Raw genomic sequence first — 13092 nt, 5'->3', positions numbered from 1 at the left:
AGTCTGGCAACCAAAATCTTCAAACAGACACGGACAAACAGAAACTACCAGTTGATCAGCAGGGCATCAAGGGTTTGACCAGGTTTTTATTTTTGTTTCAACTTTCACAGCTATCTGGCCCACAAGATGAGATACATTTAGCCTTTGCTGAGTTCAGTATTTGCTGATAATGCTTCAAGTTTAACAGGCCCAGCATGCTTTTTGTTTTAATCCAGATGACCTAAATCAAGCCTGCATTTCATAAAAACACAACTTAAAGTATGTAATGAATTCACTGAGTGTGTTGACATCAGTGGACAAAAGGGCAGAGCACATATGAGTGTCCTTATGGGTTTGGTTTGATTACAGTTGAAACACAAGCATAATTATGGCAAGACAAGCGATGGTGCTGTCATTGGTTTCAAAGCAATTAGACTGTCTGCACAACAAAGTAATTTTTTTAGCACATTTTTGCAGCCCTGAATGCTTAGCCTAGCCTGGTATAAAGTCCTAGTATACTTAGGATTTTCCATCACGGTCTCGCCTGGTCTGTCATGGTATGTTCTTAAAATGTCAACTCTTTTCCCTCGCCTCCTCAACAGATGGCACACTGGTTAATACCAGGAAGCAAGATGGAGCAATTCAACACACATACACACACAAACTGACTTTTATCTCTTTGGTGTGTCATTCAGATGACTGCTGATTAAGATGGTCCACTGAACAAAATTGTTTGTTTGTGATAACAAACAAAATAAATCTATTATTCAGAGCAATTTCATTTTAAAAGTGCTGAAAATGGGAGAAAAAACAAACAAAAAAACCCCCAAACAAACAAACAAAAAAAACAAAGCAAAGGAAAACACAAAAATGTATAGCTGAATGCTATAATGCAGCAGTTAATTAGATATTGACAGCTCTGACCACTATGAGTGTATATGACAAGGAGGTGGGGGAAGGTACCTCACTGGAGTAGCTGATGATGTCATCAGATATCCTTCATCTAGCTGTGAGCCATCTCTCTTACACAGACAGACAGACACACACACACACACACACATACACTCTATACTCATACACAGACGCCCATGAGCAATGTAATGGAGCATGTAATAGAAGCTGAAAGCAAACAACAATCATATGTAATAGATTTGTTCTTATTGGTGGTTAATTATCTTAACTTGTATCATATTGTGAATCAATGACACCACCTGAGCTAGAGATGACTTGATCACACTCCATGGACTTGTATACTGAAAAGGGCACTTATGTCGCATACTAAGCTCTTACTAAGCTGCATCAGCTGCATATGTTATTTTAAGACACACTAGACTATACAGTGCCTCAGGTAGAGAAGAAAAGAAAAGAAAAGAGCCTATTGAATTGTTTGCAAACTTGAATTGAAGTTTTAATACATCACTGTCATCAAAACTTAGATACAGCACTTTTTTTTCCTGCTGATGTCTCTTTATAAGAAAAATAAATAAATATGAGAAATATTTTAAAACTCTGTTTCAGTAAACAGAGCTTAGGAGTTGAAAAGGGAGAAACAGACTGTAGAGGAAGGAATAACAAGTTTACACTAACACTGTGCTGCTCTGACAGTTGTAATATAAACACTTAATCACAGTGACTACAAATGGAAATGGGCTAATTAGATAGTGGCTAGACTGCTGAATACTGAATCATGGATTCTCACACACAAACACACATAGGCAAACTGAATTCCCTCAAATAGAAGTCAGTCATGACTCTAAATGCATCTTATTCTACAATAGAAGCCATAATCTCCAACAGGAGCCTGTGATTACTCAGAGGTGAGTATTTGATTTCACCCACAGCTTGATACGAGTGGGGAGTGAAATTGTAAAATGAAGACATTTTTCAGCACGAGTATCATTAAACCTATGGCAGTGTCTTACAGGTTGCAAATACATTGCAACCTGAGGATAATGAAGGAAAAATGAGATGTGACAGAATGCAAAGTGAAGACAGAAAGGCAGATGGATGGACGGAGCGACAGATGAAAAGATAAATGGATCAAAGGCAGACTGAGATGGAGAGAGACAGAGTCTTACAAAGTATGCAGTCAGAAATGACAGAACAGAGAAGCACAGGCTGATAATGATTCAAGCGGGAGAGCGTAGAGAAGAATATGGGGACAGACAGAACTGCAGTGTACAGCGAGACAGATAATGATACAGATGGAGGAGACTGCAGAAAGACAGAGAGACAGCTAAATAACTTCTACAGGTTCTAATGGCTCCTGTAATATCGATTTCATCCACGGTCTGAGGGAGTTAGGAACGGCAGTCAGGCCCGGATGACAGCACATTAGCTCGCCGTGGGAAGTGGCTGGACTGGACACAACCTGACTCACAGATAATGTCACAACCAGCTGAGACGAGATTGGAGTGAGGTAGCAGTAATGGTTTCATTCTGTCTCCACAGCTGGCGAGAAGAGCAAGAGAGAGAAAAAGAGAAAGAGAGAGGAGCAGTCCCTCGCAATCCACACTCATAGTTTTTATGATCTCCCTCTCTGTTGTCGACTGTCTATTATAACCTGCTGCACCTGTTTCTCACCTAATCTCCCTCTGTCTGTCTCTCACTCAGAGAACATGGTAAGAAGATTGAGGAGGACATTAGTTGGAAAGATGTTGAAAACAGTGACACACAATGTGCGGCTTCAAAGGGGTGTTTCATTGTGTGCAGTGAACGTCAACACTACGGGGCACAAGCAAAAAAAGAAACAATAGCCCTCTTGCACTTGTGTGTGTGTGTGTTTCCTGTGAAGTGTGCCCAGACACATTCCTCACTGTGGTGGTTTATGTAAGATACTGGCGCTGGCACAAAGCCAGCACTGACCTCTGTTATACTGCTGCAGCCCTCCTAAAATCTGCAGTTCGGCACCTAAGCTAGAAACAGATGTGAGCGTTGTACGAGTTGCATCTTAATGCTGGAATGCTGGATTTTGGAAATGGAAAATTCCACATAAAGCATTCTACGGCTGTAAATAAATTGGAGAGCAGAAAAATATAAACGGCTGCGGGTGAGGGGTAAGTCCATGGTATGATGGCCCATTACTTATGGGTGATGTCAACACAATAAAATAGGCACAATGCTCCAAGTACAGTATACAACCATAGAACCTCTCCTAATTTTAGTCATGTTTATGTGCATCAATAACCCATACAATATCCCAGAGAACTAAAGTATTACCCTACACACTGTGATTCATGAAATCCTGTCATCGTCTTTCGCTACGTACACTAACACACCAGAACACACAGCAATCTCCTCTCTTCACTACACACAACCCCTCATTTACAAGTCTGCCGAGCATGAAATAAAGCTTTTCAATCACAGACTGCTTGTTCATAACATACTCATACTGAGAGCAATCCATTTCACTGGCAGCCTGCACTCTGTGCCCTGTAAATGAGGCAAAATGCATTGTGTTTGTCCAAGAAATAAAGTTTTTACTGTGAGCTTTTTTCTAATTATTATTTTTTAAATTTAGAATTCAAAGACGGAAAACAGAGAAGAATAGAGTGCCTTTTTTTTCCCAGTGCTTACTGTGACTCATCTGTCCTTGCATATCTACATAACTGACAGGAAATACAAGATGATGACTACAAGATGATAAAATCAACTGCACACATGACAGGTATCATTTAAAAATAAGCAGTGCAGGAGAGGCAGATGCCTGTCTGTCATTTACCACACACATGCACACAGGCAGACACACACACACACACACACACGGATATTCACATATCTACTTATACTCTGTCTCTCTCCCTGCACATTTAGCAATGGAGACATCCTGTGCATACATCCATAACAGGACAGGGATAGTATGTCAGGTGGAGTGTTTTGTGCTTAGGCAGACTTGACAACTCACAATGCATCATAAATGATAATAAGTATGAACTTTAATGTGTAAGAGATTTAACTATTTGTCACTAAGTGGTCTGTGATTTTGTCAAATGATTTGATGAAGAAGGAGTCATAAAGTAGATGTATTTCTTTTCTCTTGTCTTGCCAAAGGAAATAGACAAAAAAGAACATGGGAGATAAACAAACGCTAGTTTTATACTCTGCAAACTACCACTGTGGGCTCTCATTCATCAAGTGTCTTTATGTACAGTCAGGGTTTGTCCAATCATGTGTTTGTGTGCAAATTAGAATTACAGTTTACTTAGTTTGTACTATTGCAAAGCTTGTCTGCTCAGTGATGGCAGCAACTTGTCTAACTGTGTGCTCAAAGGTCAGTCAACCCTGAAATTCTAGTAAAACACAGAACCACAGAATACAGAGGTAAAGACACACAATTGTAGCTTTCATTTAACTTGAGGGCCCAGAATGACTAAGCCTACGTAGTACATGGGACTGAATGGTTTCAGGCTTGGTTTTAAAATAATCTCTCAGTCTATGTTTTTTCAAAGCTTGATTCCAAAGTCACTGTGAAAATATTTCACATGCAGCTAGAGCAGTGAGTATAGTGAGTTTTCACTCCTGTTGCCCCTGCATGAATTTAGACTGCAAACAGAGACGGAGCAAGAGGCAGCGGCACACATTCACCCTTCTCAAGTCTTCTTCTTGTCATAACTCCACAAGGTTTTTGCCCTAAATCCTTAAATTGCAGAGGCAATACAACAGGACACAGCACAGAAAGTGTGCCAATCCATTTCCTTTTGCCCTCCTAACTCCAGGCTGGAAAATGCTCACTTGCTGAGCACTTGCTGAACACACTACTACAGAACAGATTGTGTTTGTGCCTTGTACCAGTCCTTGACACCACAGACTGAAAACATCCTTTCCATCCATCCCTCTCCCCATCTTTTAGGATCCAAACTGGGCTACAAGCATTTTTCTAGAGGGCTGTAATGAGGTGTAATGGGAAATGAATGTGCTAAGTTTAGATCAGAATGGAAAAAGTTTATAAACCCCTGACCAAAATTGTAACATGTGCAGGGATAAACACAACCAATTTTCTTCTCTTGCATGCATCATAACCCCCAAAACGAACACAACTGCACATTGGTGTCGTCTTTCCACAGCACACATCGGAACAGACGGTCCTCAGTGCGCAGTGCCAATCCCTTTGTTTCCAATCTTTTAGACCACAGGCTAGACTGTACATGGTGCATCTGCCACAGCCTGGCACGCCGCATGATGCCAATCCTCTGGCTCATAACCTCGTAACCTCAAACTCAGAGCAATTACAAGCTAGGCTGTATGTGTAGTACAGCAGAACAGACCAGGCCTGCTACATAATACTGCAGAAATACTACAGTACAAGTCCCCTGGCTGCTGTCCTGACCGCTTCAGCATGAACCTGATAACACACATTCCAGCTGCCAGTGAGGATAACTGTGGTGAGATGCAGAGATTCAGAGCAGTAGTCACTATGAAATGCATTTTATACCAATGTTGCGCACCTAGCGCTTGATCACTCTGCTATATTTCATAGTACAAATGCAGCAAATACGTCCTCATCATTTACAAAGTAAAGCCCTTTTAGAATTTAGTGTCTGCTATATACAAAGATTTACAGGTCATGTGACTGTGATGGATTTCAGATGGCTCTTTCATACTTCAGTTCTGGGTCAGAGCCCAGTATGTGAATCTTACTATGAGTTTGTGTGAAAAGAGAGAACTGGGAGGTATTTGTCACACTGCTCAGCCTGGTTTGGCTCAGTCTGGCCCGACTTGGACTGGCTTAGAACGTGGGGAGCTTTTGGGAACAGCACAGAAATGGAGGAAGTGTGGGAGCAGATTCGTTTAGTCAGTGCTGTGCTATAGATAGAGGGTGGATGCATTAATCTTACTGTATGTGTGAGTGTGTGTGTGTGTGTGTGTGTACCCCTGTGTGTATTCTATGCATGTGTCTTTGCAGGGACATGTTTGTAACTTTGTGTATGTGTGTATGCCAGCTTGTGTGTGTGTGTGTGTGTGTGTGCCCTGACCTGTGTTTCACTGTGCAGCAGTGTGACTGACACCCTTTGCTGTGCTCTAAGAATAGTTCTGCCTCGGAGAGAAGGATGTGCCACTTTTTAGGTAAAACTTAACAGAACCCAGGCGGAAAGCAGGGCACAGGCCACAGCAGATCCTCAGCACGACACAAAATTGACACACAATCCCTCTGAAAGAAGTAACATCAGCGCCCTTCAGGAAATATCCAGCCGTAAACATCAACCACCGAGTTTTCCAGGCGGTGCCGTGGTTGCGGTGTCCACAGCTGATGTTCATAGCGTGACACCAGCCAGATTTGTGTTTGTGGTGTTTTCTTAAAAGTTTGCGTCCTGATGTTTAGTTTTTCAGACTCAACTTTCTTCCACAGAAGTGGTTAGGATAAAATTACGACAGCTTTTTAGAGGTGTTTTCTTTTTACAAAAAAATTTACAAGCCAATAACAGCTCTTTGAGTTGCACTTAAAAGGTCAAACATAAAAATACTTTTGTAATAAACATGCAGTCATACTCAACCGATACTTACTACACTTCTGACTTCCACTGTTTAATGATGATCTACAATTGTAAGTCTTTAGCTATTTCAACAAAGATATTTAGGAGAGAAAGAGCTTTTAGGTCTGTAACTATAGCTTGTTTTTATCTGTGTTAACACCATCTACTCCATCATATATCTGCCATATGAAGATGCAATGTTGTGTGTTATTTCTGCTTAACCCCCTAGTGTGTATGTGTATGAGGCTGCCATTGCCATTCATGTTGTTGCAGGCAGTATGAGTGTTGAACCTAGTCTCCATGATGGGCTGTTACAAGCAGGCTGTTTGTCATGTCCCCCATGTGACAACCTCAACTAGAATAACAGCAAGCGCGTGTTGTCCCGGTGCAACAGGGTGATAAGATAAACAACAGAGAGCTATTTCTCTTCCTTGTTCTGCCACCCTTCCCATTTTTCAACTGTATATCCTTTTCATTTATTTACTTTCTCTCTTTTACACACACAGAGTCGCAGCATTTCTACCCCTCCCTCAGATACAAAGCCACTTCTAGCAGCCTCTACTCTACTCTAGTTCTGTGACCTTCAGCCGGAGCTGGCAGGGGGCCTGGGGACTGTGGTGAGCTCAACTTTCATCGGGTTTCTCATATTGTTGTTACAGTGTGGCTTACAGCAAAAATAACACTTTGCTCCTACCACAACCCATCGACCTGGATATAACCCCAAAGCACAGCAAAAAAGGGTATGAGTAAGTCATAACAAATGGGAAGGGTAGGAAACAAGAACTAATCTCATGGCACAGCTCTGGCACCTCACTTAAATGTTCAATCTGTAACTGCAGCATGGCGCCCTCAGATAAAACAATGCTGAAGATTTGTTTTCATATTTCTTCCTACAATTTGTGTAACCTAGGCAACAGCATTGAGTCACTGCACCAGCTTCAAATACTTTTTAGAGGTTAAGGACATGACATGGACTTCAACTGATTAATCTGTCAATTTCCTTCTTAAAATAATGCTTACTATATTACCAATGCACAATCTGACATCTTCATCTCTATTACTCCAACATATACATACACAATGAAATGTAAAACTGAGAAAAGCAGCATATATTCACATTTGGATTAATCAATAATTGTTTGAAATGTTTATCAACTAATCAGTTAATCATCTCAGCACTAGTTATGATCACCTCACCAGTTCAAACACAAATGTCAGCACTGGAGACAGGGCAACACACACTGTGCTTCTACAGTTTAATTGTGAAACAAACTCTACAATAAGTGTAATAAGTTTACTGGCAAAGCACATGAGGATTTCATTTGTATTGGTTCAGCACATGAGTACCAATATTTCCATACTTTAAAACATAAATGTAAGCCTTGACTACAATGACATGCGTATTAAAAACCTTATCGATGACAGGGTGGAACAAACAAAACTTCACCTAAATATATCCTGCAGATTAAGAGCTCTCTGAATGAACAGCTCATCACAAAGAGCAGACAAGGGAACAGAGAGCACTGTAAATCATGTCCACACTATTCTTATTTAGTACAGTGAGAAGCTAAGGGGCCAATGCTAAGATAAACAAAGGTCAACAGTCTTATGCAAGTCAGCGAGTGTGCGTGTAAAGGCCATTTTCACTGAGCTGTGTGTGAGGGCACAATCGGAGCAGTTTCAGCACTCTATAATGAACCACTGTGCTCATATCTGTGTTCTCACAATACTGCAGTGCTACACAAAACACACACACGCACAGTCTTAAAATTACACTTTAACACAAATAATGCTGAAACGTGTTTTTGGTAAAATCAGTAGGAATGATATTCTGGTGAGGTACTTGTATACAGAAACACATGCACAACTGAAGACAGCCCCTGGGTGAATGCATGCTGCACAAATAAGAAAACACGTGTGACTGTCTGTTTGTGTGCGCAGCTGATTCATTTGTAATGTGGTTCAGGTTGTAATCAGCCTTGACAGGATATAAGTGCTGTATGTGTTCTTATTATGGTGCTACAGCTGTTTCTCTATTCCTTTCACACCTCACTGAGCCTGAATAACAACCTCAACTCTGCGTATAATTTACAGATCTCTCTGCCTCTCATTTCTCGTGATGTCCTAACACTCTGCCTGTATCTCTCTCTCAATTCTCCCCTCCCTCTGTTGACTCCATTGACTTCTAACATACTTGGTATTCCCCTAAGCATCACTATTGGCAACCTTCTGTGTCACTTGCCACTACTTAATACTGTCTTTTTTTTCTTTTCTTTTTTTTATAGAGTTTGTGTCCACACACTCCAACATGAGTAAATTTGAAAGGATGAGAAAATGTGAGTTGATGCTGCACCGACAGACAGCAGTTTTGACAGGCACAAGCCCTTTTTTGGCAGTGTCAGTAACAGAGGACCAAAGCAGCAGCCTTTTGATTGGGAACACTTGTCTTCCTGTCATTATCAACTTGCCGCAGCTCCATGCTGTCTCTGTCCAGCTTGTATACAGTGGGACTATCTGAACAATTTCTCCTGGGGGGCATAAAAAATGGGACATCTATAGCATTTATATACTGTATGTATGAAGTCTACAAGTTTTAAAAGCATGCAACAAACTTTGACGGGCCATCTGATGGATGACAGGTTTTTTTCCCCCTGAGCAGCGTCTATGAGGACACGATGAAAGCAACAGACAACTTTTCCATTGATCTAACCATAAAAGTGAAAAGGACAGGCATTTTATTGTGCTTTACTGTAAGGACAAAAGGTTCACCTGTCCCAAATGACAAAATTGATGGATTGATAGCACAGTCATTATCACAAGTAATAGCCTGACTTCAAGTTTCATCCCAGGTCTTAGGATATGTACTTTAAATTCAACTATGCCAGGGCCATTATAAATCCTCCATCAGCTTGCCTTGTTGTGATCTCATTCTGTGGTGCTCTCCTCATGAAAAATAGAACTATTTCTCCTAATCGCCTCAGAGCAGTCATCTCCTCAGACATCTGCATTGATTACCCCTGCAGGCACAGACTCTTGGTGGCTGAGCAAGAGGGGATGAAAAAGAACACTTCCATTTTTATTAAGAGTGATGACCATGGTATCCTCTAGCTACCTGATCAGAGTATTACAAGGAGGCCAAAGCCAAGCTTGTTGTTGTGGACCATACTTGCCTAATAGTTTACCTTCTGCATGCATACTTTATAGTCCCACCTGTGCTTTAGGCCTATGTTGCCTGTCCTTGTCGACCTCTTTCATCTGGCTAGCAGGCAAAGGCTGTGTGCAGGCCCACAAACCATTAAAGTGCAGTACTGTTTTCCACAGTATGCCCTAAACATTCAGTAAACACAAGCTGTAATGTATCCTCAGAATAATGGTTCCTTCTATTTATATCCTATTGTAACTAAAACAGTTTTGTGTCTATGTAGAACAGCAAAGGCTGAGCAGAATGACCCATATACTCAACTAAAACAGGACAGCTTAAGCATGAGGGGTGTTAAGGGTAGGTGCAAAGTGAGTTTAAAAAAGGCAGCACTGTACTTATACATGTAGTGGCCTTTTTGTTTCACTTCCCAGAAACATATCCTAAGTTCTCTCTAGCATAAAACACATCCCCACAGACATAAATTAGCAGTATGTGATAGCTTTTACAGAGATCTGAACATTACACTCATTTGTAGTCCAACATAAAGTAACTTACTGACATATAGAAGTCACACACTGAGTCAAAGAAACTTAACAGGGTTTAGGTAACATCACAAAAACCTCAACACCCAAGAACATTATCATTCTCAGCAGAGCTGTATATTATGAGATGTTCCTGTTATTTTGTCCTCTTGGGAGTAGCTATAATGCAGCTGCACTGAGCCAAGCATTTTAAAAATAGGACTTTTTTGTATCAGTATGCATATGTTCTCCAAACTACATGTAGTCTATTATCCAATCATTCACTCTGCTATCACTTTTCAGACAGAGGCCATAGACATATCTCAGTTATTAACCGCAGTGTTAAGTTTATTGTCCAAACAATGACAACTGATAAACTGCTAAAACTGCTCTATTTTTGTGGCACACACAAGGATGCAAAATAAATAAATAAATAAATCTTATAATCACTGTAAATCAATTATAAATCAAACAAAATGTCCAATGTACATATGTCATAAGCTGATGAACAATATTGTCTTTCAGCAACATTCAAAACAACAACATTCAACAACAAGTAAAGTGTGACCACAAAGAGTTATTTTAAAAAAAAGATAATGAGGTTCCTCATATAAATATTAAATAAGAAGTGAAAAAAAAATGTAAAGTATAAATCCCTCTATCATAGATATTAATATAATCATGTTTTTTTGACTGCAGACGTTTCAGTTGTAAACTTGAGGTGACCCTGTCTTTGTACTTTTACAATAAGGAATCAAAACAAACAGGATTCTGAATAAAAATAATGGAAAACATTTATGATAGATAATACTCTACCTGAGAGTCTGATCAGGGTTTTTCCAGCCTGGGCGTATTGCCAGCTGTGGTTATCCAGCACTGCCATTGTAAACCAAAACCAGCACCACACTGTCCTAATCTATCTTAGCCTAAACTACACCCTACACGGGTCTACAGCGGTTATCACTCTACGCAGTTTTTTAACCATACCACTGAACTGTGGCGAGAAGGCAACTGAACAACAGCCGTGCCATATACAGTACCAGCCAACGCCCTGCCACCCACTGAGCTGCAGAAAGCCAAAGGCGCTGCCAGCTCCTTTTTGCCTTCACCAACTGGCTTTTCTTTGCCATGTCCCCCCATGTCACTAACCCCTCCCCAAAACAAGATTTAGTAACAAGTGCTGCTTTGCATTAAACAGTTTCTCCCCTCCCTGTGTGCCTGGCTAGCCACTCACAGGGAAAAAAAGTTAAGCCAGCCAAACAGTTGTCGCTGGTGGATTTGCGGGTGAAATAGGCTTTAATAATGATTGGTTGTAATCTTCTCTCTGACCAACACTTAGACTCTGTTGGTCACTGTGAGCTTTTGCACTGAAAGGACCTAAGGATCCTTCATGTAAATAATGACCTCCTTATCATCTTTACAACTGTGTTTATCAAGAGCACAGTGAGTACTTACCTACCATATGAGACACACACTCAAAGAGTAAATTCTGGTAAATTCATGTTGTTGTTTTTTTTAAGTATTTAAGAGAAGTTTGTAATATGAATTGCAACAGGTCCTGAATTATGAGTCATCTGGCACAGCGTGTTTAAAATTCTTTAAAAAAAAAAAAAACGGGGGGTCTGGCGTGGGGATTGGGGGGATTTGGGGGGGATGGATACAAAACTGACATCAAACAACAGATTCAGCGAAGGACACATACACTAGTAATCAGTTCATTCATTTATAATCAAGTGTAAAGCTTTTATGTTTGACCCTTTACGCCATCTTGACGTCAATAAACCTAAAAAAAAAGAAAAAAAAACAAAACACTCAAACAACATCTTCATCTGTGCATAAATTCATTGAGACCAAATTATCTTAGTGTTTCCCCCTTTTTTATGAGCATGGCTAAATTTGATTCAAAAACTCATGCATATCCACTTTCATAAAACAGTTGCTTCATTGGGAGCCAGAATCTTTTCAGTTGAGGAAATGAAACAAAGAGCTCATTCATTGTTTACTCTAAGAGAGAAATTAAGCTTCTTTGTTGTCTCTCAAAGGAGAAAAAGTCAAGGGGGATTACCATTATTTTTCCAAACTGTGAGGAAAGCTCCGATAAGCTCTATTAATGGGTTTTACGAGACACGGAGCTCAAAAAATCAAGGCCAAAAGAAGTCACAATCCAGCGACTGAAACTCCTGTGATTAACATGCACCAGCACTCAAGCTACTGTAAACACATTATTTTGATATAAAGGTGCTGACATAATAGACAGACAGGTATAATGTACATTATGTGCAGGTATTTTTTTTACACAAATCTGACCAAAAACATTTTAAAAACATAAAAAATGTTGTTCCCATTTTCATATACTATTCCTTCTACAGCACTTTCTTGGACCACCTACCAACTTTGTTGACTGTCTGACACGGTTCCACAGTCAGCCGACCTTTCCTGTCTCTGAGAAAGCCCATGTAGTGGAAACGGAACAACATGGTCAGAGCGGCCATGTTCAGTGTCACAGATTAGTGACACAAAGGAGCTTCCAAAAGTGACGATCCTGTTTGTTATATAGCGTAACTCGTAAAAAAAAAACGTAATCCCTGAGGCGTTGAGAATTTTCTCTGCAGGTTTTGGGAGGTGAATTTAGTAGTTATATATTCAAGCACACAGCTGCTGAGGGCTGACTGTGTTTCGTTGATAGTGAGCATGTCTTGTCTCAGTGTGTGAGAGCTGACAGCTTTCTCTTGTCAGTGTGAGTTGAAAGTGAGGTTTGTCCTCCTGTATGTGTATGCAAGCAGGCCAGGTCACATATCTGACTGATCCTGTTGGAATAAATAACTGAGAGGGATTGTCACCTCTCAAAGAGAGACAGGAGGTGGTGAGGGAGTCAGCTGTAACAAGGAGATACAGATGAGAGACTGTGTAGTGGGTTATATCTAGGCAGCTGTAGATGCCTCGCTGCTTGATTATCATAACATCTGTGTTATAATAACCT

The 13092-nt window shown here is 40.5% G+C and overlaps 1 protein-coding gene across 3 annotated transcripts in view; it reads right to left on the bottom strand.

Annotated features, from left to right (window-relative positions):
* Positions 1–13092, bottom strand: part of triob (trio Rho guanine nucleotide exchange factor b) — a 116827-nt gene that overhangs the window by 77271 nt on the left and 26464 nt on the right. The window contains exon 1 of one of the 3 annotated variants that reach the window (XM_051075944.1): positions 12502–12639. The exons of the other annotated variants lie outside the window; for them this stretch is intronic. Within the exon in view, the coding sequence (XP_050931901.1) occupies positions 12502–12604 (103 nt within the window). The 5' untranslated portion in view covers positions 12605–12639. Of the gene's footprint in view, positions 1–12501; positions 12640–13092 lie in introns of those variants that run through there. 3 annotated transcript variants of the gene reach the window in all.

Source organism: Lates calcarifer, linkage group LG15, assembly GCF_001640805.2.
Source record: "Lates calcarifer isolate ASB-BC8 linkage group LG15, TLL_Latcal_v3, whole genome shotgun sequence".
NCBI classification, from domain to species: domain Eukaryota; kingdom Metazoa; phylum Chordata; class Actinopteri; family Centropomidae; genus Lates; species Lates calcarifer.
The sequence above is the reverse complement of the archived record's forward strand: the minus strand, read 5'-3'. Positions and strand labels throughout refer to the sequence as shown.